The 26,529-nt window shown below is 45.5% G+C and overlaps 1 protein-coding gene across 1 annotated transcript in view; it reads right to left on the bottom strand.

Moving 5' to 3' along the window:
• LOC121552961 (serine/threonine-protein kinase D3) overlaps positions 1-26,529 on the bottom strand; it is a 75,244-nt gene that overhangs the window by 16,183 nt on the left and 32,532 nt on the right. Inside the window, exons 2-4 of the mRNA XM_041866079.1 lie at positions 7,880-8,018; positions 993-1,124; positions 388-545 (exon numbers count right to left, since the gene is read on the bottom strand). Coding sequence (XP_041722013.1) covers positions 388-545; positions 993-1,124; positions 7,880-8,018 — 429 coding nt within the window. The remainder of the gene's footprint in view (positions 1-387; positions 546-992; positions 1,125-7,879; positions 8,019-26,529) is intronic.

Here is a 26,529-nt window from a genome sequence, read left to right as displayed (position 1 = left end):
TAAAATGTTTCCTGCATTTTGGTATGTACACAAAGCGTTTTGACATAAACACTCTCTTTAGGCTCCCAACTATTAATTGGCCAGCCTGACTTGCGTGTATGTGAGTGTGCGTTTGTGTGTGTATTTGCGTGCGTGGGTGTGTGCGTGTGTCTGTGTCAATGCATGCATGCTTGTGTATGTGTGTGTGTGTTGAAGAAGTGGAAGCTGTACACAGTAGTACAACAAGCAGTAATGTAAAGTGGCGTAGCAGTAACAACAGCGCAGAGAGGCTTCGTCCCAAATGGCACCCTACTCCCTATATAGTGCACTACTTTTGACCAGAGCCCTATGGGCACTAAATAGGGAAAAGAGTGCTATTTGGGACACGGACAGAGAGTGTCCCCCTACCTCTTCCTGGGAAACAGGGACATGTTCGATGGGGGCTGGGCGGGGGACGGACAGCACGGCTCCAGGCAAGGACACGTTGGACAACCGTCTCTTCCTCACCCCGCTGCAGTTGTTAGGGATTTTAAAGGCACAGCGCTTGTGGTAGTTCAGCCCACATCCTATTGAGGAAGCACAGTACTTAGAAACCATACCTGCATGTCTCTCACTCCCTCTCTCACTCCCTCTCCCTTTCTCTCCCTCTCTCTCTTTCTTGCTCTCTGGACACAGAGTTATAGTGTATAGTGTAGGTCATGTGATCCAGGTGAATGTTCAGTACTGTTTTACTCTTCTATCAGGTTATCTTCCCACTCCACAAAGCAATATGAGAGCCCATCCACTGCTTGGCATCACTACAATGAGAAGCACTCAAAGGCTGTTCTGATCAGGACTTAAAAAGCAGGAAGCTACACTGTCAATCAAGACATCCTGCTGTACAGTTCCCCAGGCTTTGATTCAGGCCTATGTGAGCCAGGAGTTTGATTTGAGGTGAAGCCTAGGTCAGGAGTGACGTGACTGGGATCAGTAGCTCTGGGCTGAGGGGGCACTGGGGCAGGGTCCAGACATACCTTCACATTTGAGGCCCTGTCGGACCAGGCCCCACAGCATCTCCCCACAGTCATCACAGAAGGCTGGGGCCTTGTAGGAGTGCACGTACAAGGCATGGGGCCGGATCTGGAAGTCCTCGACAGTGGCTAGAGCTGAGACACACACACAGGGTTAGTGTACTGCAAGAAAAACAACATTAACAAAGAGGTGAGACAAGCATGGACATGAATATAAGAGGAACTGGATTGAGATGAGTCATGATCAAACCATTAGAATGTTTGAAATGAAGTGGGGCAATCATTTAGCAGAAAGACAGTAGAAATCCCCCCAATCCTACAAGACTGTCATGATGTTATTATTTTTGAACTGTCATTCTGATTCAAAGTGTTGTTAATACCTTTCAGATGGATGTCAAGTACAAAACAGACCGCGCTGATGAACAGGTGGCCGTCCTATCGCCTCTGACCACAAAACATCTCCCAATATTTTCTGTCACTTTCCTGACGATTGTAGCTACATATTGAATCCCCACCATTTGTCGACATCCAGGACGTAACCTACTACTGCCGACGTTCATTTTGGTTGACTTGAACAACGTGTCTGGTTGTGGTTGTATTACTTTTGACATTATTCTAAATTCTAGGTCAGACACATGAATGTCATTGTGTCTTCGCACTTGGTTAATGTGACATAGGCTGTGTGTGTCCCAAATGGCACCCTATTCACTATGTAGTATGGGCCCTGGTCAAAAGTAGTGCACTATATAGGGAATAGGGTGCCATTTGGGACGCAGCAATAGTTAATTGGGGGCATTCATGAGTCACTTTAATGTAGTTACATTTAGAACTGCTGAGTGATGTGCCAGTTCTCTCCCTGGTGGACATTTCTCTGAGGGCACAAATCGGCTTCTTTCTCTCTGATGTTTAGCCACCTTTGCTCTTTGCTCAGTCCAACCATTCATTTCACGTCCGTTTTTCAAAGAAAATAGATTTACTGTTCATAAGCCTCTCTCTCTGTCTTTTTATCAATAGACGAACATGAAGGCCAAGTGGTTGTAATGAAAAACAGTGCCATAGCAACCGCATTCCCAGTGAGTACACAACAAACCAGACAGCGTTCTGAAAGGAGAATTATTCACTTTAGAGGAGAGAGGAGAGCATTCTGCACTCAGAGAAAAACACACTTCTCTGCTATTGGTTTTCTAGATGACATACAGGTTAAGACTATACATGATAATAATAGTCTTATCATATCCTTAGTCTAACAACTACTAGGTGGGGATAGATGTGAAAGTGCATGAGCAACATTCATCAGCTCACAATCAACGTCCTCACCAATCACAGAGAATCAGCAACTGAAGAAATATCAATTGCATGGCTTTGAAATTGGGAGCAGAACAGAACAGAACAGAGCAGAACAGAACAAAGCAGAACAGAGTAGAACAGAGCAGAGCAGAACAGAACAGAACAAAGCAGAACAGAGCAGAACAGAGCAGAACAAAGCAGAACAGAGCAGAACAGAGCAGAACAGAACAGAATAAAGCAGAACAGAGCAGAACAGAATAAAGCAGAACAGAACAAAGCAGAACAGAGCAGAGCAGAACAGGGCAGAACAGAGCAGAACAGAACAAAACAAAGCAGAACAGAACAGAACAGAGCAGAACAGAATAAAGCAGAACAGAGCAGAACAGAGCAGAGCAGAACAGAGCAGAACAGAACAAAGCAGAACAGAGCAGAGCAGAACAGGGCAGAACAGAGCAGAACAGAACAAAACAAAGCAGAACAAAGCAGAACAGAGCAGAACAGAACAGAGCAGAACAGAATAAAGCAGAACAGAGCAGAACAGAGCAGAGCAGAACAGAGCAGAACAGAACAAAGCAGAACAGAGCAGAACAGAACAGAACAAAGCAGAACAAAGCAGAACAGAGCAGAGCAGAACAGGGCAGAACAGAGCAGAGCAGAGCAGAGCAGAGCAGAGCAGAACAGGGCAGAACAGAGCAGAACAAAGCAGAACAGAGCAAAGCAGAACAGGGCAGAACAGAGCAGAACAGAGCAGAACAGAGCAGAGCAGAACAGGGCAGATCAGGGCAGAACTGAGCAAAGTAGAACAGAGCAGAACAGGGCAGAACAGAACAGAGCAGAACAGAGCTGTGGAGTTTGGGACCAGAGCCCAACAGGCCACAAAACAAAAGAAGAGGTATCAAAGGAAGGTGAGAGGGATCTGAACCGAGCTAAACTCAGCAGGCCTGTCTGACTGGGCAAAACCAGAGAGGGTCTTTTATCCTGAGCACACGGAGTAGCAGGCGATGGAGAGACTGAATGAGCAGTCAGACTGAAACGGCTTATCATCACTACTTCTGCACTGACTGTGGAGCCGTGCTGCACCAAAAACAAGCAGAGAGGATCAGGAAGTGGTCTAGGCATGAGTCTTGTGTGGTTGGGCTGTGAGTTCACACATTTCCTCTCGTGTGGCGTCCCTAGAGGGGGGGTACTGTCACGCCTGCTCCCGCTCCCCCTCCCTGGCGCTCGAGGGCGCCAGGCTGCCCATCATTACGCACACCTGTCACCATCGTTACACGCATCAGCGCTTCATTGGACTCAGGGATGCCTCAGCTGGCTCGTCAGGCTTCCATGCCTTAGCTGGCTCGGCAGGCTCCCATCCCACGTCACGCCTCAGCCGGCTCGTCAGGCTTCCACGCCTCAGCCGGCTCGTCAGGCTTCCACGCCTCAGCCGGCTCGTCAGGCTTCTACGCCTCAGCCGGCCCATCAGGCTCGATAGGTTCCCGCTCCTCGGCCGGCTCATGAGGCTCCCATGCCTCGGCCGGCCCGTCAGGCTCGACAGTTTCCCGCGCCTCAGCCGGCTCGTCAGGCTCCCATGCCTCGGCCGGCCAGTCAGGTACGTCCAGGTGGGATGCCGGTGTGGCGTCCCTAGAGGGGGGGGGGGTCCTGTCACGCCTGCCCCCGCTCCCCATCATTACGCACACCTGTCACCATCGTTACGTGCATCAGCGCTTCATTGGAGTTGGGATGCCTCAGCTGGCTCGTCAGGCTTCCATCCCTTAGCTGGCTCGAGAGGTTTTCTTGCCTCGGTTGGCTCGGCAGGCTCCCATCCCACGTCATGCCTCAGCCGGCTAGTCAGGCTCCCACGCCTCAGCCGGCTCGTCAGGCTCCCATGCCTCAGCCGGCTCGTCAGGTTCCCACGCCTCAGCCGGCTCGTCAGGCTTCCACGCCTCAGCCGGCTCGTCAGGCTTCCACGCCTCAGCCGGCTCGTCAGGCTTCCAGGCCTCAGCCGGCTCGTCAGGCTTCCACGCCTCAGCCGGCTCGTCAGGCTTCCACACCTCAGCCGGCTCGTCAGGCTTCCACGCCTCAGCCGGCTTGTCAGGCTCCCACGCCTCGGCCGGCCCATCAGGTTCGCCGGTGTGGCGTCCATAAAGGGGGGGGTACTGTCACGCCTGCTCCCGCTCCCCCTCCCTGGCGCTCAAGGGCGCCAGGCTGCCCATCATTACGCACACCTGTCACCATCGTTACACACCTGAACTTCATCACGGCTTAATTATCTCCCTTATACAGTGCCTTGCAAAAGTATTCATCCCCCTTGGTGTTTTTCCTATTTTGTTGCATTACAACCTGTAATTTAAATGGATTTTTATTTGGATTTCATGTAATGGACATACACAAAATAGTCCAAATTGGTGAAGTGAAATGAAAAAAATTCTAAAAAATAAATAACGGAAAAGTGGTGCATGCATATGTATTCACCCCTTTGCTATGAAGGCCCAAAATAAGATCTGGTGCAACCAATGACCTTCAGAAATCACATAATTAGATAAATAAAGTCCACCTGTGTGCAATCTAAGTGTCACATGATCTGTCACATGATCTCAGTATATACAGTGGGGAAAAAAGTATTTAGTCAGCCACCAATTGTGCAAGTTCTCCCACTTAAAAAGATGAGAGAGGCCTGTAATTTTCATCATAGGTACACGTCAACTATGAAAAAAATCCCCAAAAATCCAGAAAATCACATTGTATGATTTTTTATGAATTTATTTGCAAATTATGGTGGAAAATAAGTATTTGGTCAATAACAAAAGTTTCTCGATACTTTGTTACATACCCTTTGTTGGCAATGACACAGGTCAAACGTTTTCTGTAAGTCTTCACAAGGTTTTCACACACTGTTGCTGGTATTTTGGCCCATTCCTCCATGCAGATCTCCTCTAGAGCAGTGATGTGTTGGGGCTGTCGCTGGGCAACACGGACTTTCAACTCCCTCCAAAGATTTTCTATGGGGTTGAGATCTGGAGACTGGCTAGGCCACTCCAGGACCTTGAAATGCTTATGACGAAGCCACTCCTTCGTTGCCCGGGCGGTGTGTTTGGGATCATTGTCATGCTGAAAGACCCAGCCACGTTTCATCTTCAATGCCCTTGCTGATGGAAGGAGGTTTTCACTCAAAATCTCACGATACATGGCCCCATTCATTCTTTCCTTTACACAGATCAGTCGTCCTGGTCCCTTTGCAGAAAAACAGCCCCAAAGCATGATGTTTCCACCCCCATGCTTCACAGTAGGTATGGTGTTCTTTGGATGCAACTCAGCATTCTTTGTCCTCCAAACACGACGAGTTGAGTTTTTACCAAAAAGTTATATTTTGGTTTCATCTGACCATATGACATTCTCCCAATCCTCTTCTGGATCATCCAAATGCACTCTAGCAAACTTCAGACGGGCCTGGACATGTACTGGCTTAAGCAGGGGGACACGTCTGGCACTGCAGGATTTGAGTCCCTGGCGCCGTAGTGGTTTACTGATGGTAGGCTTTGTTACTTTGGTCCCAGCTCTCTGCAGGTCATTCACTAGGTCCCCCCGTGTGGTTCTGGGATTTTTGCTCACCGTTCTTGTGATCATTTTGACCCCACAGGGTGAGATCTTGCGTGGAGCCCCAGATCGAGGGAGATTATCAGTGGTCTTGTATGTCTTCCATTTCCTAATAATTGCTCCCACAGTTGATGTCTTCAAACCAAGCTGCTTACCTATTGCAGATTCAGCCTTCCCAGCCTGGTGCAGGTCTACAATTTTGTTTCTGGTGTCCTTTGACAGCTCTTTGGTCTTGGCCATAGTGGAGTTTGGAGTGTGACTGTTTGAGGTTGTGGACAGGTGTCTTTTATACTGATAACAAGTTCAAACAGGTGCCATTAATATAGGTAACGAGTGGAGGACAGAGGAGCCTCTTAAAGAAGAAGTTACAGGTCTGTGAGAGCCAGAAATCTTGCTTGTTTGTAGGTGACCAAATACTTATTTTCCACCATAATTTGCAAATAAATTCATTAAAAATCCTACAATGTGATTTTCTGGAAAAAACATTTCTCAATTTGTCTGTCATAGTTGACGTGTACCTATGATGAAAATTACAGGCCTCTCTCATCTTTTTAAGTGGGAGAACTTGCACAATTGGTGGCTGACTAAATACTTTTTTCCCCCACTGTATATACCTGTTCTGAAAGGCCCCAGAGTCTGCAACACCACTAAGCAACGGGCACCACCAAGCAAGCGGCACCATGAAGACCAAGGAGCTCTCCAAAGAGGTCAGGGACAAAGTTGTGGAGAAGTACAGATCAGGGTTGGGTTATAAAAAAAAATCTGAAACTTTGAACATCCCACGGAGCGCCATTAAATCCATTATTAAAAAATTGAAAGAATATGGCACCACAACAAACCTGCCAAGAGAGGGCCGCCCACCAAAACTTACGGACCAGGCAAGGAGGCCATTAATCAGAGAGGCAACAAAGAGACCAAAGATAATCCTGAAGGAGCTGCAAAGCTCCACAGCGGAGATTGGAGTATCTGTCCATAGGACCACTTTAAGCCGTACACTCCACAGAGCTGGGCTTTACGGAAGAGTGGCCAGAAAAAAGCCATTGCGTCAAGAAAAAAATAAGCAAACACGTATGGTGTTCACCAAAAGCCATGTGGGAGACTCCCCAAACATATGGAAGAAGGTACTCTGGTCAGATGAGACTAAAATTGAGCTTTTTGGCCATCAAGGAAAACGCTATGTCTGGTGCAAACCCAACACCTCACATCACAGAGAACACCATCCCCACAGTGAAGCATGGTGGTGGCAGCATCATGCTGTGGGGATGTTTTTCATCGGCAGGGACTGGGAAACTGGTCAGAATTGAAGGAATGATGGATGGCACTAAATACAGGGAAATTCTTGAGGGAAACCTGTTTCAGTCTTCCAGACATTTGAAACTGGGACGGAGGTTCACCTTCCAGCAGGACAATGACCCTAAGCATACAGCTAAATTAACACTTGAGTGGTTTAAGGGGAAACATTTAAATGTCTTGGAATGGCCTAGTCAAAGCCCAGACCTCAATCCAATTGAGAATCTGTGGTATGACTTAAAGATTGCTGTACACCAGCGGAACCCATCCAACTTGAAGGAGCTGGAGCAGTTTTGCCTTGAAGAATGGGCAAAAATCCAAGTGGCTAGATGTGCCAAGCTTATATAGACATACCCCAAGAGACTTGCAGCAGTAATTTCAATAAATGTTCACTCCCTGTACTTGCTTCTCGTCTCCCAGCGTCTGTCCTTACAAAATGTTGTGGGTGCATCATTGGTTGACATAGGGGATGAATACTGTAGGGGATACATAGGAGAGACATTGGGGGGAATGCATAGGGACTACATAGTAGCTACACAGGAGAGACCTGGGGATACACAAGGACAGAAAAAGTGATTCACCCACTGGGGTGTTACAGGGTAAACAAAGAGATCCCTGTACCCCATAATGTACCACATCCTAAATATCAACCTCATCTCTTCATATCAACCTCATCTCTTGATATCAACTTCATCTCTTGTGACATGTAGTATCTCCAACCCTTTCCCAGGTCTCACCGGAGAGGACCACCTCTATCAGGTCTCCCTCATGGATGTCCTCCGCTGACCTCAGCCTCTGCAGGATGTTCTCCGAGGTCAGATCATGGCGGAACAGAAGGATCTTGTCGTACATGCCAAAGAATCCACACTCTGGGAACTGGGAGGGGGAGAAGAAGAACAAGAGGTATTACAGGTATGTTTAGTTTACACAATATGTTACTGTGCAGTGCTTCCAATAACTGATAGTATGTATAACTCAGGCCTGGGATTCTCATTTAAAAGTGCTTTTTAGTCCAGGACTAGGTTAAGGCATATAGAGCAACGTTTTTTTCTGAGAAGGGATTGTGGATGGGGCCCTTCTAGACCTATACTACTAGCAGGAAACGAGTGAAGCACAGTTTGTATGGAGTGTGTGTGCAGCAGGCAGTCAGCACAGAGTGAGTGACAGCAGGAAATTGAACCCACAGGCTCCGGAGTGGTAGCGGCACAGCTGTCATTAGGAGCTTCAGAGATGAATCTCCTCAAGTCATGACTTATGCCTGAGGTCCTGTCACTGACACCCTGCTGCCATTAGCCATTCATCCCGCTCTGTCTACGCTACGGCTACAGCTAGAGTACAGCCCAAACAATATGACACCCAACTGACAAGACCATAACACATCCCCAACCCAAACAATATGACACCCAACTGACAAGACCATAACACATCCCCAACCCAAACAATATGACACCCAACTGGCAAGACCATAACACATCCCCAACCCAAACAATATGACACCCAACTGACAAGACCATAACACATCCCCAACCCAAACAATATGACACCCAACTGGCAAGACCATAACACATCCCCAACCCAAACAATATGACACCCAACTGACAAGACCATAACACATCCCCAACCCAAACAATATGACACCCAACTGACAAGACCATAACACATCCCCAACCCAAACAATATGACACCCAACTGACAAGACCATAACACATCCCCAACCCAAACAATATGACACCCAACTGACAAGACCATAACACATCCCCAACCCAAACAATATGACACCCAACTGACAAGACCATAACACATCCCCAACCCAAACAATATGACACCCAACTGACAAGACCATAACACATCCCCAACCCAAACAATATGCCAGCAGCTAGTGACATGCTAGATAGAGCACTGCAGCCCCAACAGCACGTCACTAACACTGTCACACTCACAAGGCATCCCAAACAATGTGCCATTTTGACTGACCGACTGACATACTAAAATACACCACACCAGAAGCCAACCAGCCCAGTTCAACCCAACAGCATACAGAGGCCCCCTGAAGCAATAAACCCCCACTTGACACACTAAACTACTACAAGACACTGTGACCCCAGATAACACATCAACATAAAAAATGTCATCAGTCAAGCAGTAGCCCATGAAGACAAAACCACACAATCCTGTGTATGTCGAGAGACAATACTTTGTGTCTTTAGAGGGCAACTGCTTGTTGACCTCTGCTAATAGTAAAAAGGCAGTGTCATTTATATTACAGTTAAATCTTTATTCGACACATCGGCATAGGACAGCCATCCAGCCAGGGGACAGGACACTGTATCTGTAGGAATTAAAATCAGAACGTTAATCTGACTCCGACATCAGTAATAGAGATACTGTACATGCAAATCAGACTAATCTGAGCAAGACAAACAAGGAAGTGAGAAGTCCTCTGTCCATCCTATCAGAATGAAGTATTTAGGTCTATTATTGGATGGAGCCTGCATGGAATAATGTAAATGTGATGAGCAACAGGGTGGATGACTGTTTATGGTTGATCCCTCAACGTGATATGCCCCCATGTATTTTATGTCAGACATAGGGCAATCTCATGTCAGATTTAAGGATAAAGTAAATCTCATCATAATTCAATATCATAAAAATTAAAGATTATGATCTTGGGGAGATAGGGAAATAGAAATGTCAGGATATATCTAATCAGCCACATGAGTGGAGGCCTCCCACTGGGCACAGACGTCAATTTAATGTCTATTCCACGTTGGTTCAACGTAATTTCATTAAAATTACGTGGAAACAATGTTGATTCAACTAGTGTGTGCCCAGTGGGCTGCCTGGTCATATGATGCATCATGACATTACCTTGTTTTATGTTGGAGGCATAAAAAAAATGCCAACTTCGAAGTACTGCAGTATGGATCAATATGTCTGTAATCCACATACAGTGCATTCGGAAAGTATTCAGACCCCTTGACTTTTTCCACATTTTGTTACGTTACAGCCTTATTCAAAAATGGATTATATTGTTTTTTTCCCACTCATCAATCTGCTTACAATACCCCATAATGACAAAGCAAAAACAGGTATTTAGAAATGTTAGCTAATTTATATATTTGTTAAAAAACGGAAATATCACATTTACATAATTATTCAGACCTTTTACTCAGTACTTTGTTGAAGCACCTTTGGCAGTGATTACAGCCTCGAGTCTTCTTGGGTATGATGCTACAAGCTTGGCTCACCTGTATTTGGGGAGTTTCTCCCATTCTTCACTGCAGATCCTCTCAAGCTCTGTCAGGTTGGATGGGGAGCGTTGCTACACAGCTATTTTCAGGTCTCTCCAGAGATGTTTGATCGGGTTCAAGTCCGGGCTCTGGCTGGTCCCCTCAAGGGCATTCAGAGACTTGTCCCGAAGCCACTCATGCGTTGTCTTTGCTGTGTGCTTAGGGTTGTTGTCCTGTTGGAAGGTGAACCTTTGCCCCAGTCAGAGGTCCTGAGCGCTCTGGAGTAGGTTTTCATCAAGGATCTCTCTGTACTTTGCTCCGTTCATCTTTCCCTCAATCCTGACTAGTCTCCCAGTCCATGTCGCTGAAAAACATCCCCACAGCATGATGCTGCCACCACCATGCGTCACCGTAGGGATGGTGCCAGGTTTCCTCCAGACGTGACGCTTGGCATTCAGGCCAAAGAGTTCAATCTTGGTTTCATCAGAGCAGAGAATCTTGTTTATCATGGTCTGAGAGTCTTTAGCCGCCTTTTGGCAAACTCCTAACTGTCATGTGCCTTTTACTGAGAAGTGGCTTCCGTCTGGCCACTCTACCATATAGGCCTGATTGGTGGAGTGCTGCAGAGATGGTTGTCCTTCTGGAAGGTTATCCCATCTCCACAGAGGAACTCTGGAGCTCTGTCAGAGTGACTATCGGGTTCTTGGTCACCTCCCTGACCAAGGCCCTTCTCCCCCGATTGCTCAGTTTGGCCAGGCGGCCAGCTCTAGGAAGAGTCTTGGTGGTTCCAAACTTCTTCCATTTAAGAATGATGGAGGCCACTGTCTTCTTGGGGTCCTTCAATGCTGCAGACATTTTTTGGTACCCTTCCCCAGATCTGTGCCTCGACACAATCCTGTCTCGGAGCTCTACGGACAATTCCTTTGACCTCATGGCTTGGTTTTTGCTCTTGACATGCACTGTCAACTGTGGGACCTTATATAGAAAGTTGTGTTCCTTTCCAAATCATGTCCAGTCAATTTAATTTACTACAGGTGGACTCCAAGTTGTAGAAACATCTCAAGGATGATCAATGGAAACTGGATGCACCTGAGCTCAATTTCGAGTCTCATAGCAAAGGGTCTGAATACTTATGTAAATAAGGTATTTCTGTTTTGTTTTATTTCATACATTTGCAAAAATGTCTAAAAACCTGTTTTCACTTTTTTATTATGGGGTATTGTGTGTAGATTGATGAGGAAAAAATCGTATTTAATACAATTTAGAATAAGGCTGTAACATAACAAAATGTGGAAAAAGTCAAGGGGTCTGAATACTTTCCGAATGCACTGTACCTGCCACAACCATCAGCAATTCTTTGATTCTTCGACTCGCAGAAGGAATGAGCACCACAGATATATCATAGAAATCAAGTGCTATTTGCATGTGAAAATGTCATGGGATACTTTTGCTACCCCGTAACGTTTACAATTTTGCCGGTGGCCTAGTCTTTGAATTGGTGAGCACATCTTACAGAGTATGACTTTAATGGGAAAAACTAAGCAGCGATGTGAACTCATGTGAAAACAGCTTATCCCCTCTGTGTTAAACCACCATTAACCAAGCTTAACTCTGGCACTCTATTATCACACTCTCATCAGACCCTAAAGAGGATTTTCCGATTCTGACGACTCAGTCTGCCACGCTAGTAAGACGTTAAACATGATCAGATCACTGAGGAGACTGGGAGAGAGAGAGAGGTCTGGGTCATGTCTGAACCCTCATTCTCATCCTCCACCTCGTCCCCAAGCTGACCCCGTCCCTGCTCGGCTCGCTACCCAGGAACCACAGCAGAGCAGACTGAGCATCAGCGGTGGCCTGGTCCCGTTGCAGGATGCCTGTGTTACATAAGTCCATCTAAACAGCTGGGCCCCACCGCCCCGTCCCGTCATACTACCTCTAATCTCTACAGCACTCATGCCATTATCTGAGCCCATTGACTCAGTAAGTCTCTATCGAGGGCAAATAATCCTACTCCTCGGGTGGATGTGTGGTTCACGTCAGACTAGGATAGATGCCTGCCTACATGTACATACATCATACCTCAACTACCTCGTACCCCTGCACTTTGACCTGGTACTGGTACTCCCTGTATATACTGTAGCTTCATTCTTGTGTTTTATTTCTCTTGTGTTTTTATTTTCTTATTTGAACTTTGCATTGTTGGGAAGGCTTGTAAGTAAGCATTTCACTGTACAATCTACACTTGTTGTATTTGGCACCTGTGACAGATAAAATTTGATTTCAATGATAACAGGCCATATCAGTTCATCCAGAGCACAGTCCTCCTCTCTCAAAGGCACTGGCTCATGTAGCGTCTTTGTCAGGATGCACCGGCTTTTCAGTATCAGTGTAAGATTACTAGACCGCAAAGACCCACGGCTGTGTGATGATTATCTTTAAGATGAGTGTGTGAGGGGCCAGGGGAATCTATTTTCTTCTCTGTGTGCATATCGCACAAAAGATACTGCAAATGCAGAACCAGCTGAAGTAGCAACAGACCAGGAAGTAGGTGTGCTGCTGTGCTGTATGGACCAATTTGACAGTGTTAAACAAAACCCGAGCCTCAACACACAATCAAGCTATCAACTGACGCACAACAAGACCTTGCATTAAATGGGGATGCGCTCAACGAGACGTCTTAAACCCTGAATCAGACACAGCCATTTTACTCCCATATTAGTCTACAATTAAAATGCTGAGATTACCCCCCTATATAGCTCTTATCAAGCCGTTAAGGGTCCATCTATCAGTGTGCTGGATGAGTGGAGAGGCTCTAGACAGGGCAGCCCAATAGGAAACAGAAAGGTAAACAGGTATTTGCTTATTTCCCTGTACCTCACTGATCTGTCACCTTACTAGAACACATAGCATAGAACAACAGGAAGTAAAGCTAAGCGGGCCAAGGTCGCCATTACATCCACAGCCCCGTCAAGCAGAGGGCCTCATTCATTTGGATGGTAAAGGCTAAGCGAATGATTCCGGGAGACACTCCCCTCTGAATTAGTATCGAATTTGAAATAGCTTTTTTTGATATTCTAAAGGGGAAAAAATACATTGTTTTTGTCTGGCCACTGTTTTGAACATCTTCAATCACCATTACAGCAATTTATACTGAACAAAAATATAAACGCAACATGCAACAGTTTCAACAATTTTACTGAGTTACAGTTCATATAAGGAAGTCAGTCAATTGAAATAAATTCATTAGGCCCTAATCTATGGATTTCACATGACTGGGCAGGGGTGCAGCCATGGGTGGGCCTTGGAGGGCATAGGGCCATCCACTTGGAAGCTAGGCCCAGCCAATCAGAATGAGTTTTTCCCCACAAAAGGGCTTTATTACGGACAGAAATACTCCTCAGAAATACTCCCCCCCTCAGACGATCCCGCAGGTGAAGAAGCTGGATGTGGAGGTCCTGAGCTGGCATAGTTACACGTGGTCTGCAGTTGTGAGGCCAGTTGAACCTACTGCCAAATTCTCTAAAACAACATTGGAGGCAGCTTATGGTAGCAAAATGAACATTACATTTACACTTGAGTTATTTTGCATACGCTCTTATCCAGAGCAACTTACATGTGCAATTATGGTTAAGTGCCTTGCTCAAGGGCACAGATATTTCCACCTAGTCAGCTTGGGGATTCGAACCAGTGAACTTTCGGTTACTGGCCCAAAACTCTTAACCGCTAGGCTACCTGCCGCCAGCAGCTGTGGTGGACATTCCTGCAGTCAGCATGCCGATTGCACGCTCCCTCAAAGCTTGAGACATATGTGACATTGTATTGTGTGACAAAACTGCACCTTTTAAAGTGGCCTTTTATAGTCCCCAGCACAAGGTGCACCTGTGTAATGATCATACTGTTTAATCAGCGTCTTGATATGCCACACCTGTCAGGTGGATTCATTATCTTGGCAAAGGAGAAATTCTCACTAACAAGGATGTAAACAAATTTGTGCACAACATTTGAGATAAATAATATTTTTGTGTGTATGGAACATTCTTTTTTTTTTTCAGCTCATGAAACATGGCACCAACACTTTAGATGTTGCGTTTATATTTTTGTTCAGTGTATTTCGAAAATTGTATTTACCTTGATAATGAACCTACATTTATCAGTAAACATGAAACTAGTTGGCTAGCTTGACTAAATCCAAACACATAAGTGTGCTACTGCTGAACAAAGCCTTTATCTATTCACTGTCTACAAAGGTAGACAGGCAGTATTCATTGCTATGTTATCAAAGCAGATAATGGAAGTAAATACAGTACTAACCGTTGAGAGTACGTACAGTGCCTTCGGAAAGTATTCAGACCCCTTGACCTCTTCCACATTTTGTTACGTTACAGCCTTATTCTAAAATTGATTAAATCGTTTTTTTTTCGCTCATCAACCTACAAACATTACCCCATAATGACAAAGCAAAAACAGGTTTGTAGATTTTTTTGCAAATGTATTAAAAATTAAAAAATTAAAAATCACATTTACATAAGTATTCAGACCCTTTACTCAGTACTTTGTTGAAGCACCATTGGCAGCGATTACAGCCTTGAGTCTTCTTGGGTATGATACTACAAGCTTGGCACACGTGTATTTGGGGAGTTTCTCCCATTCTTCTCTGCAGATCCTCTCAAGCTCTGTCAGGTTGGATGGGGAGCGTCGCTGCACAGCTATTTTCAGGTCTCTCCGGAGATGGTCTATCGGGTTCAAGTCCGGGCTCTGGCTGGGCCACTCAAGGACATTCAGAGACTTGTCCCGAAGCCACTCCTGCGTTGTCTTTGCTGTGTGCTTAGGGTCGTTGTCTTGTTGGAACATTTGCCCCAGTCAGAGGTCCTGAGCGCTCTGGAGTAGGTTTTCATCAAGGATCTCTCTGTACTTTGCTCCGTTCATCTTTCCCTCGATCCTGACTAGTCTCCCAGTCCATGTCGCTTAAAAACATCCCCACAGCATGATGCTGCCACCATCATGCGTCACCGTAGGGATGATGCCAGGTTTCCTCCAGACGTGACGCTTGGCATTCAGGCCAAAGAGTTCAATCTTGGTTTCATCAGACCAGAGAATCTTGTTTCTCATGGTCTGAGAGTCTTTAGGTGCCTTTTGGCAAACTCCAAGCGGGCTGTCATGTGCCTTTTGCTGAGAAGTGGCTTCCGTCTGGCCACTCTACCATAAAGGCCTGATCGGTGGAGTGCTGCAGAGATGGTTGTCCTTCTGGAAGGTTATGCCATCTCCATAGAGGAACTCTAGAGCTCTGTCAGAGTGACCATTGGGTTCTTGGTCACCTCCCTGACCAAGGCCCTTCTCCCCCGATTGCTCAGTTTGGCCGGGCGACCAGCTCTAGGAAGAGTCTTGGTGGTTCCAAACTTCTTCCATTTAAGAATGATGGTGGCCACTGTGTTCTTGGGGACCTTCAATGCTGCATAATTTGGTGCCCTTCCCCAGATCTGTGCCTCGACACAATCCTGTCTCGGAGCTATACAGACAATTATTTTCGACCTCATGGCTTGGTTTTTGCTCTGACGTGCACTGTCAACTGTGGGACCTTACATAGACAGGTGCGTGCCTTTCCAAATCATGTCCAATCAAATGAATTTACCACAGGTGGACTCCAATCAAGTTGTAGAAACATCTCAAGGATGATCAATGGAAACAGGATGCACTTGACCTCAATTTCGTGTCTCATAGCAAAGGGTCTGAATAAGTAAATTATTTATTTCTGTTTTTTATTTTTAATACATTTGCAAACATTTCTAAAAATCTGTTTCGCTTTGTCATTATGGGGTATTGTGTGTAGATTGCTGAGGATTTTTTATTTATTTAATCAATTTTAGAATAAGGCTGTAACATAACAAAATGTGGAAAAAGTCAAGGGGTCTGAATATTACCATGCTGCTTTGAGCCAGGTAATTACATTCTGTTAGGTTATGAGGCAGATCAAATCCAATCTATGTACTCGTACAAAACATGGTCACATTCAAAGAGTCCCCCCACCAACACACAGAGACTCCGTCCCAAATGGCACCCTATTCCCTACATATTGCACTACTTTTGACCAGAGCACTATGGGCCCTGGTTAAAAGTAGTGCACTACATAGGGAAAATTATTATTTGGGATGTAGACAGAGGCATTTATCACCATAGGCTTTACCTGTGAGCATTAACAGTGTTAGCATTAGGCTAGTATCATCTGTCTGCATGATAATGCCATCCCTTAAGCCTCCACGCAGATACTGTTAAAATGTACACAACTTTCCCTTACGAAGAATGTATCAACCCTTACAAAAATGTCCATTCATTATAATCCACATAACAATTCCCATCTCCTGTTGCTGCCGGATTATTTTCTGCTGTAGCAAACTGGCTCAAATTAAGATAATGCATTATCATCACAAAAACATATAGTGTCTTTAGCTAGGAGTGGATTCCTGGCTGTGATGTCATGTGATAATCTGCTGCTGAGTGGGTGTGTGTGTGTGTGTGTGTGTGTGTGTGTGTGTGTGTGTGTGTGTGTGAGCCACGGCACATGTGTATGTGCGCACGCCTGTACACATTCACATGTGTATGTACTGTATGTTGTTCACACAGAGTAGGTGCCAGGCGCACCGGTTTGAGTGTGTCAAGAACTGCAACGCGGCTGGGTTTTTCACTCTCAACAGTTTCCTGTGTGTATCAAGAATGGTCCACCACCCAAAGGACATCCAGCCAACGGCAGGCCAGTGGTTGATGAAAGAGGACAAAGGAGGCTGACACGAATTGTGCAGAGCAACAGACGGGCGACAGTTAGTCAACTGACAGTCCAGTTCAACGTTGGTGCCCAAAGACCCATAAAAGAATGCACAACTCATTGTACCTTGACACGAATGGGGTATGGCAGCCGAAGTCCTTACAGAGTTCGACTTCTTTTATCAAAAACCAAGAAACTACGGTTGCAGTGGGCTAAGGAAGGAAAACACTGGACACCGGAGAATTGGAAAAACATTGACTGGTCTGATGCATTCCGGTTCCTGCTGTTTCACGCTGATGGGAGGACTAGGGTATGGAGAAAACCACAAGTATATGCATCCATCATGCCGCATGTCAACATTGCAGGCTGGTGGTGGTGGTGTGATGGAGTGGGGCGTGTTTTCATGACACACATTGGGCCCCTTGATAAAAGTGGAGCAACGTTTGAATGCCACAGGATATCTGAACATCATTTCCAATCAGGTGCATCTCTTCATGGCAGCAGTGTATCCATCTGCACATTTATTTTTTCAGCAAGATAATGCCCCATGCCACAAGGCTAGGATTGTCCAGGAATGGTTCCATGAACATGACAGTAAATTCAGCTTACTGCAGTGGCCTGCCCAGTCACCAGATCTCAATCCAATTGAGCATCTGTAGGATGAGATGGAACGAGCTATTCGGAGTAGAGATCCACTACCAGCCAACTTGACACAACTGTTGGAAGCGTTGGCGTCAACATGAGCAGCATCCCAGTGGAACGCTTTCGACACCTTTTAGAGTCCATGCCCCAACGAATTGAGGCTGTTCTGAGGGCAAAAGGGGGTGCAACTCAATATTCAGAAGTTGTTCCTAATGTTTTTTACACTCAGTGTATATAACCCATGCTGTTACCATCAGGAATCAGTCACAATACCATTACAGCTGGAGTTTAACAGCCAACTATGCATTCCCATCTGTATCACCAGCTGGTAGAGCACGGCGCTTGTAACGCCAAGGTAGTGGGTTCGATCCCCGGGACCACCCATACACAAAAATGTATGCATGCATGACTGTAAGTCGCTTTGGATAAAAGCGTCTGCTAAATGGCATATTATTATTGCCCTCATATAGTCTATATACTATGCCTACAGCACATTATTACATTCATTCACCTTTCATTGATCTGTCTCAATCAGATATCATCTACTTTGCAATAGAGGCCTGATCCTGGTGGATAGAATAAAGGACTCTTGAATTCTCTCGATCACGCAACTCTGACTTAAGCATAAATCATGTCAATAGTATATTTGTGAGCGAAATCGAGTCACGCATGCAGACCTCAAAATCTCATGGATTCAGCCCTATATGATAGAACAAGCTAATTCATTTTTTAAAAACTCCCAATTGTCTAGGTAGAGCAAATTATGTTTTTGCCATGCATACCGTAGCCTGTGTATATTGTTACCAAGTTACAAACTGCTTGTTCCTGTGCAGAGGAAGTGCTGTAGTCTGTAGAAGATACATAGCTCTGAGTCTTCACAGCCCAACAACTGAGAGATAAAAGGGTATTTTTGTGGCTCTTTGTGGAACAGAGGTAGGGTGTTTGTGCATTCCATTCTTATGCTCTGAAATGGTGCCATGAACAAGGCTCATTTAAGGGTACAAATTGATGAAAATCGCCTTATACTTGTCAATTTTGCCTATAACTAATATTTTAAGATCTGTGATGATCTCACAAGTTAGAAACAATCAACACTCACTCACACACACATACACACACACACAACATCGCAATCATACAAATAATACCTATCTGAGAACACCACCACCCAGCCCTCAGAGACACATTGTTCTCCAGACAGACAGAGAGAGAGAGAGTTTACCTAATAATTTAGAGACAGTTGGGCGTGTAGAGAATATGTAAACACACTCTGACTGCTGCAGAGTCTGACTGTATCTGCGTCCCAAATGGCATCCTATTCCCTTTATAGTGCGCTACTTCTGACCAGGGCCCATAAGGCTCTGGTCAAAAGTAGTGCACTATGTAGGGGATAGGGTGCCATTTGGGATGCAGCCTGTGTGTATGTAGGCGTCTGAGAGGTAGCATTGAGAAAATGCAGTGCTTGACAAAAATGCCAGACACATATCACGTTTTAATAACATTCTGTTGATAAATTAAGACTGCATGGTGGACTAAATGTCTATAAAGAGGGTCCCTATAAGACCAGTGATTTGTCTATGTTTTAGCTCTAATCCATGACCTGTTTATGACCCTCGCCGGCATTCTTTTCAAATGACAGAGCTCTTCCTGTGCCCCTCTTGCCCCCTTAAGGGAGAGGATTGTGTTTGTGTGTGTGTGTGTTTATGTGCGCATTTCAAATCAAAACAAATCACATTTTATTTGTCACACGTGCCGAATACAACAGGTGTAGACCTTACCATGCTTACTAACAAGCCCTTAACCAACAATGCAGTTCAAGAAATAGAGTTAAGAAAATATTTTCTAAATAAACTAAACCAAAAAATTTAATAAAAATTAACACAACAAAATAACAATAACGAGGCTGTATACAGGGGGTACCGTACCGAGTCATTGTATGGAGGTACAGGTTAGTCGAGGTAATTTGTACACGTAGGTAGGGGTAAAGTGACTATGCATAGATAATAAACAGCGAGTAGCACCAGTCTTATAGCTTGGGGGTAGAAGCTGTTAAGGAGCCTTTTGGACCTAGACTTGGCACTCTGGTACTGCTTGCCATGCGGTAGCAGAGAGAACAGTCTATAACTTGGGTGACTGGAGTCATTGACAATTTTTTGGGCCTTCCTCTGACGCCGCCTAGTATATAGGTCCTGGATGGCAGGAAGCTTAGCCCCAGTGATGTACTGGGCTGTACGCACTACCCTTTGTAACGCCTTACGGTCGGATGCTGAGCAGTTGCCATACCAGGCGATGGTGCAACCGGTCAGGATGCTCTCGATGGTGCAGCTGTATAACTTTTTGAGGATCTGGGGACCCATGCCAAATCTTTTCAGTCTCCTGAGGGGGAAAAGGTGTTGTCGTGCCCTCTTCACAACTGTCTTGGTGTGTTTGGACCATGATAGTTTGTTGATGATGTGGACGCCAAGGAACTTGAAACTCTCGACCCGCTCCACTACAGCCCCGTCGATATTAATGGGGGCGTGTTCGGCCCTCCTTTTCCTGTAGTCCATGATCAGCTCCTTTGTCTTGCTCACATTGAGGGAGAGGTTTTTGTCCTGGCACCACACTACCAGGTCTCTGACCTCCTCCCTATAGGCTGTCTCATCGTTGTTGGTGATCAGACCTACCACTGTTGTGTCGTCAGCAAACTTAATGATGGTGTTGGAGTCGTGCTTGGTCACGCAGTCGTGGGTGAACAGGGAGTACAGGAGGGGACTAAGCACGCACCCCTGAGGGGCCCCGTGTTGAGGATCAGCGGGGCAGATGTGTTGTTGCCTACCCTTACCACCTGGGGGTGGCCCGTCAGGAAGTCCAGGATCCAGTTGCAGAGGGAGGTGTTTAGTCCCAGGGTCCTTAGCTTAGTGATGAGCTTTGTGGGTTCTATGGTGTTGAACGCTGAGCTGTAGTCAATGAACAGCATTCTCACATAGGTGTTCCTTTTGTCCAGTTGGGACAGGGCAGTGTGGAGTACGATTGAGATTGCATCATCTGTGGATCTGTATGCAATTGGAGTGGGTCTAGGGTTTCCGGGATGGTGGTGTTGATGTGAGTAATGACCAGCCTTTCAAAGCATTTCATGCCAACTGACGTGAGTGCTACGGGGCAGTAGTCATTTAGGCAGGTTACCTTCACTTTCTTGGGCACAGGGACTATGGTGGTCTGCTTGAAACATGTATGTATTACAGGCTCGGTCAGGGGTTGAAAATGTCATTGAAGAAACTTGCAGTTGGTCCGCTCATGTTCTGAGTACACATCCTGGTAATCCGTCTGGCCACGCGGCCTTGTTTTTACATTTAAGTCATTTAGCAGACGCTCTTATCCAGAGCGACTTACAGTTAGTGAGTGCATAAATGTTTCATACTGTCCCCCCGTAGGAATCGAACCCCCAACCCTGGCGTTGCAAGCGCCATGCTCTACCAACTGAGGTACAGGTTGTGAATGTTAACCTGTTTACAGGTCTTGCTCACATCGGCTACGGAGAGCGTGATCACACAGTCGTCCGGGAAACAGCTGGTGCTCTCATGCATGCTTCAGTGTTGCTTGCCTCGAAGCAAGCATAAAAGGCATTTAGCTCATCTGGTAGGCCCGCATCACTGGGCGGCTCGCGGCTGGGTTTCCCTTTGTAGTCCGTAATAGTTTGCAAGCCCTGCCACATCCGACGAGCATCAGAGCCGGTGTAGTAGGATTCAATCTTAGTCCTGTATTGACACTGGCTAGCTAGTAAAGGTGCCGTCGTCGTCGGGTGAGGTTGTCTCTCTCTTATATGGTGTAGAGTAAAGCTTAAACTATGTTGTTAGATTGTAGTTAGGTATTGTAGGTAGTTATTGTGGGTTATTGTATGTAATTATTGTAGGTATTGTATTCGTCTGAGCCCGGTGAAGCACGAGGCTAGCTAACCCACTACCTGGACTAGCTAGCGGGTAGCTACTGGTAAATATTAGCAACTGTGGATAGTTGTTTCACGCTTGAGAGTGCCTGTAATTACGCCAGCTAGCTGCCTACAATAATTACATACAATAATGCCTACCATTCAGCTGTTTTTCTAACCTCATTGTCTGAAGCGTTAATGTTAGTTAGTAAGTAGCTACTGTGCTCGAAATGTAGCTAGCTTGTTGCTACCTGGATAGCTAACTAAACAATAGCTGGAACGACCTAGCGAACAGACGCTTATCATGAGGTACTCTACCTCAGGCGAGCGATACCTCAAGACTTCTTTAATATTAGACATCACGCACCAGCTGTTATTGACAAATAGACACACACCCCCACCCCTCTTCTTACTAGACGTAGCTGTTCTGTCCTGACGATGCACGGAAAACCCAGCCAGCTCTATATTATCCATGTCGTCGTTCAGCCACAACTCTGTGAAACATTACAGTTTTTAATGTCCCGTTGGTAGGTTAATCTCGAACGGAGATCATCCTGTTTATTTTCCAATGATTGCACGTTGACCAATAGAACGGATGGTAGAGGCGGATTACCCACTCGCTGATGAATTCTCACAAGGCACCCCGATCTCCGCCCCCTGTATTTCCGTATTTTCTTCACGCGAATGACAGGGATTTGGGCCTGGTCTCGAGGAAGCAGTATATCCTTCGCGTCGGACTCATTAAAGAAAAAATATTTGTCCAGTTCGAGGTGAGTAATCGCTGTTCTAATATCCAGAAGCTCTTTTCGGTCATAAGAGGCAGTAGCAGCAACATTATGTACAAAATAAGTTACAAACAATGCGAAAAAACGAACAAAATAGCACAGTTGGTTAGGAGCCCATAGAACGGCAGCCATCCCCTCCGGTGCCATTATCGTTTGTGTGAGCATGTGTGTGCTGATGTGTGTGTCTGCAGAACATTTGCTATCCCTATGTCATTTATTTACAATGGCTTAAATTCAGGTTTGAAAGAGGAAAGAGTGATTTGAGGCTCAATAGACACCAACAGTCAGCCATCTTCTTCTTCTTCTTCTTCTTCTTCTTCTTCTTCTTCTTCTTCTTCTTCTTCTTCTTCTTCTCAGATTCTGAGACATAAAGATGCAGTTCTTAGCAACTACTCCAAATAGCAGTTCCTTCTGTCACTTTTCAATCTGAGCCATCAGTCATCATGTTTGTTTGTGATTCAGTAAGTCACTGCTATGTCAGAGCAAGGCAAGGCAGGCAGCTGACCCCACTGAGCCATACACACACCATACACTGAGCCATACACACACCATACACACCATACACTGAGCCATTCACAAACCATACACCAAGCCATACACATACCATACACCGAGCCATACACACACCATACACCGAGCCATTCACACACCATACACAGAGCCATACACACACCATACACTGAGCCATACAAACACCATACACTGAGCCATACACACACCATACACCGAGCCATACACACACCATACACCGAGCCATACACACACCATACACCGAGCCATACACACACCATACACCGAGCCATACACACACCATACACCGAGCCATACACACACATACACCGAGCCATACACACACCATACACCGAGCCATACACACACCATACACCGAGCCATACACACACATACACCGAGCCATACACACACCATACACCGAGCTATACACACTTCAGACCAGGGGAGGAGAAAGGGCACACACAGCCCCGTCACATCCACAGAAACCCTACACCCTCCTCCAACGGATATTAGCTCTCATCCCCCCTTTTCCACAGAGCAGTGGAGGAAGTGAAACAAGCAGTTCATGACATCACCAGGGAGTGTTTTCAAACATAACTACAGGGCTGCCTCCTAAATGGCACCCTCCTTATTCCCTACATAGTGTACTACTTTTGAATAGGGCCCATAAGACAATAGTCAAAAGTAGTGCACTATGTAGGGAATAAGGTGCCATTTGGGCCGCAGTCCAGGAGAGTGATGGTGCCATGTCAATACTTAGAAGAAGAAAAACACACTGTGGTGCTGGTTGATTTGATTTGATTTGTTTAGTATGAGTCACAGCCAGTGATAAAGTGTCTTTAAAATGCTCTAAAAATGCAAGTCTGTTACTAAAACATCAAACTGAAAAATGCACTTTGATTTGATTTTACGCTTAGTTTACGCAATCCCTTACGCTTCCTTGCTAGCTGGTTGTAAGGATAGATTAGTAAACAGTGCTAAGAAAACACACACACACAAGCAGTGTCCCAGGAAATGACTCCAGCAGGTCAGTATGCGAGGAAAATAAGAAGTAATCTCAAATGTCAACACGCCACAAATTTATTGCAATATGTTCACCGCAAATGATGATATATTTTCACAGCAACTGAGGGAGGAGGACTGTACTGTTGTTTCTGTGATATCAGTGACATCACTGTCACTAACGGTTGCTGTGGATGCACTGCATTGTTGAGTAGATGAGGGGGCAATGAGTTTATAGACCATTACTCACACTCACTCTTTCAGTGAAACAAACACCTCTCAATATCTACGGTGTCCATATTAGGACAGCCTCAGTCTCAGCAGGACTTAAATACCGGGGCTCTTGACCGTAAATACCAGTGTAGTACAAGGAGCTGTCGATGTCTCATCTAGTGACAGAGAGGTTCAACCTTTATGCATCCATCCAAGTCCTACACCAAAGAGTATGTAATCATGAGTTGAGTAGGCTAAACTCATAGGTAGGGATGCAAATTAGACTTGAAAGCTTCAGATGTCCCTGTCAGTTTCAGCACGTTCAGCAGCATGGAATAAACAATGAAGTAAGGTCATAACTTATTTCCTTTTTGTCCTGTTATAGGATAACATCATGAGAGACAGAGGTCTATCCACCTCCTCCTCTTCACCTAAAAAACAGACCAACAGTGGCAGCGCAGCGGGTAGCCGTCCAGTTGCCTCTGACCACAGAACATCGGCCGTCATTTTCTATTCATTTCCAGATGATTCTACATGTTGAACTGCCACCGTTCGTCGACACACAGCAGGCGTCTACTGCGCACGGCCAACGTTCATTATGGTGTGTTTTAAGAGCACAGCAGATACACGCAGGTGAGAAACAATGTGTGAGGTGGCTAGAAATCATCAACCCCCCACTTACAAAATTACAATTACACTCTCCAATATTACCAGGCTGCCTGCCTATGGACTGGAGGGCACTTTAATATAATAATCACTTAAAGCCTAGTGGATGAAACTCGGCTACTCTTAATGGGGATTGTATAATCGTGCCCTTGCCTGGCCACAGGGATAATCCCATCCCAGTGCAGAAGCCCATGGTTGCATCCCAAATAACACCCTATTCCCTATTTGTGCAATACTTTTGATCAAGGCCCATAGGGCTCTGGTCAAAAGTAGTAGTGCACTATATAGGGAATAGGGTGTTATTTGAGACGCAATACATGTTTCCACAGCACACAGCCAGCTTTGAAACAGGTCTGTGGGGCTGCAGGGTTACGGCACATGGCCTTGCCTGGCCCACTTGGAACTCATCCCTGGACCTCCAGGGAATAAAGACACCTCTGTGTGTGTGTGTAAATAAACCTACAGCCACTGCCACACATACATTTTTGTCATTTAGCAGACGCTCTTATCCAGAGCGACTTACAGTTAGTGAGTGCATACATTATTATAATTTTTTTATACTGGCCCCCCGTGGGAATCAAACCCACAACCCTGGCATTGCAAACACCATGCCCCACCAATTGAGCTACATCCCTGCCGGCCATTTCCTCCCCTACCCTGGGCCATTTGTGCACCCGGATTTGAACCAAGATCTCTAATAGCACAGCTAGCACTGTGATGCAGTGCCTTAGACCACTGCGCCACTCGGCAGGAGATATACACATATACACATTACACACATACATACACACACACACACAAACACACAAATACACATAAACACATTCACACACACACATACACACACACATACACACACACATACACACACACACACACACACACACATACACACACACATACACACACACCAACACAAACATACACACATACACACAATATACACACACACACACACATACACATGCATATACACATACACATACACACACACACACACACACACACACACACACTGGATATTTCATGCAGTGTTAGTTTAGATTGTGAGAGATACTTGTATATAGCAAATCTCCTTGACTCTCAATTGAATCTCCATGGAAGACTGGAGCCAAAGATATAGTCGTATGATTACAGTATCAATTCAATTCCCTATAAAACCTTTAACACAATTTAATTGGAAAGTATAGTTCATGACATCCATTATGAGAAATATTAGCTTTTTCTGGCAGTAACTTGGTTTTCCAAGAACTTGGTTTTCCAATAACTTGTTTACAATACGAAAAGCAGCCCTGAATGAGATCGCTTGTCAAGGTCACCATGACAACTTCCATTTAGCAGAGAAAACGATGTGAAAAACAAACATTACATTTGAGTCATTTAGCAGACGCTCTTATCCAGAGCGACTTACAGTTAGTGCATACATTTTCATACTGGCCCCCCGTGGGAAACGAACCCACAACCCTGCCGTTGCAAGCGCCATGCTCTACCAACTGAGCTACAGGGGACAACAAAAAGACAAACAAACAAAAAGAGTCTGCATCCCAAATGGCACCCAATTCCCTACGGACCCTGGTCAAATGTAGTGCACTATATAGGGATTATGGTGCCATTTGGGATGTAACCTATGTGAAGAAAGTGTTTTGAGGCAAAGTGAATGTTTCCTGGT

The sequence above is a fragment of the Coregonus clupeaformis genome, chromosome 36, assembly GCF_020615455.1.
Source record: "Coregonus clupeaformis isolate EN_2021a chromosome 36, ASM2061545v1, whole genome shotgun sequence".
NCBI lineage: Eukaryota > Metazoa > Chordata > Actinopteri > Salmoniformes > Salmonidae > Coregonus > Coregonus clupeaformis.
The sequence above is the reverse complement of the archived record's forward strand: the minus strand, read 5'-3'. Positions and strand labels throughout refer to the sequence as shown.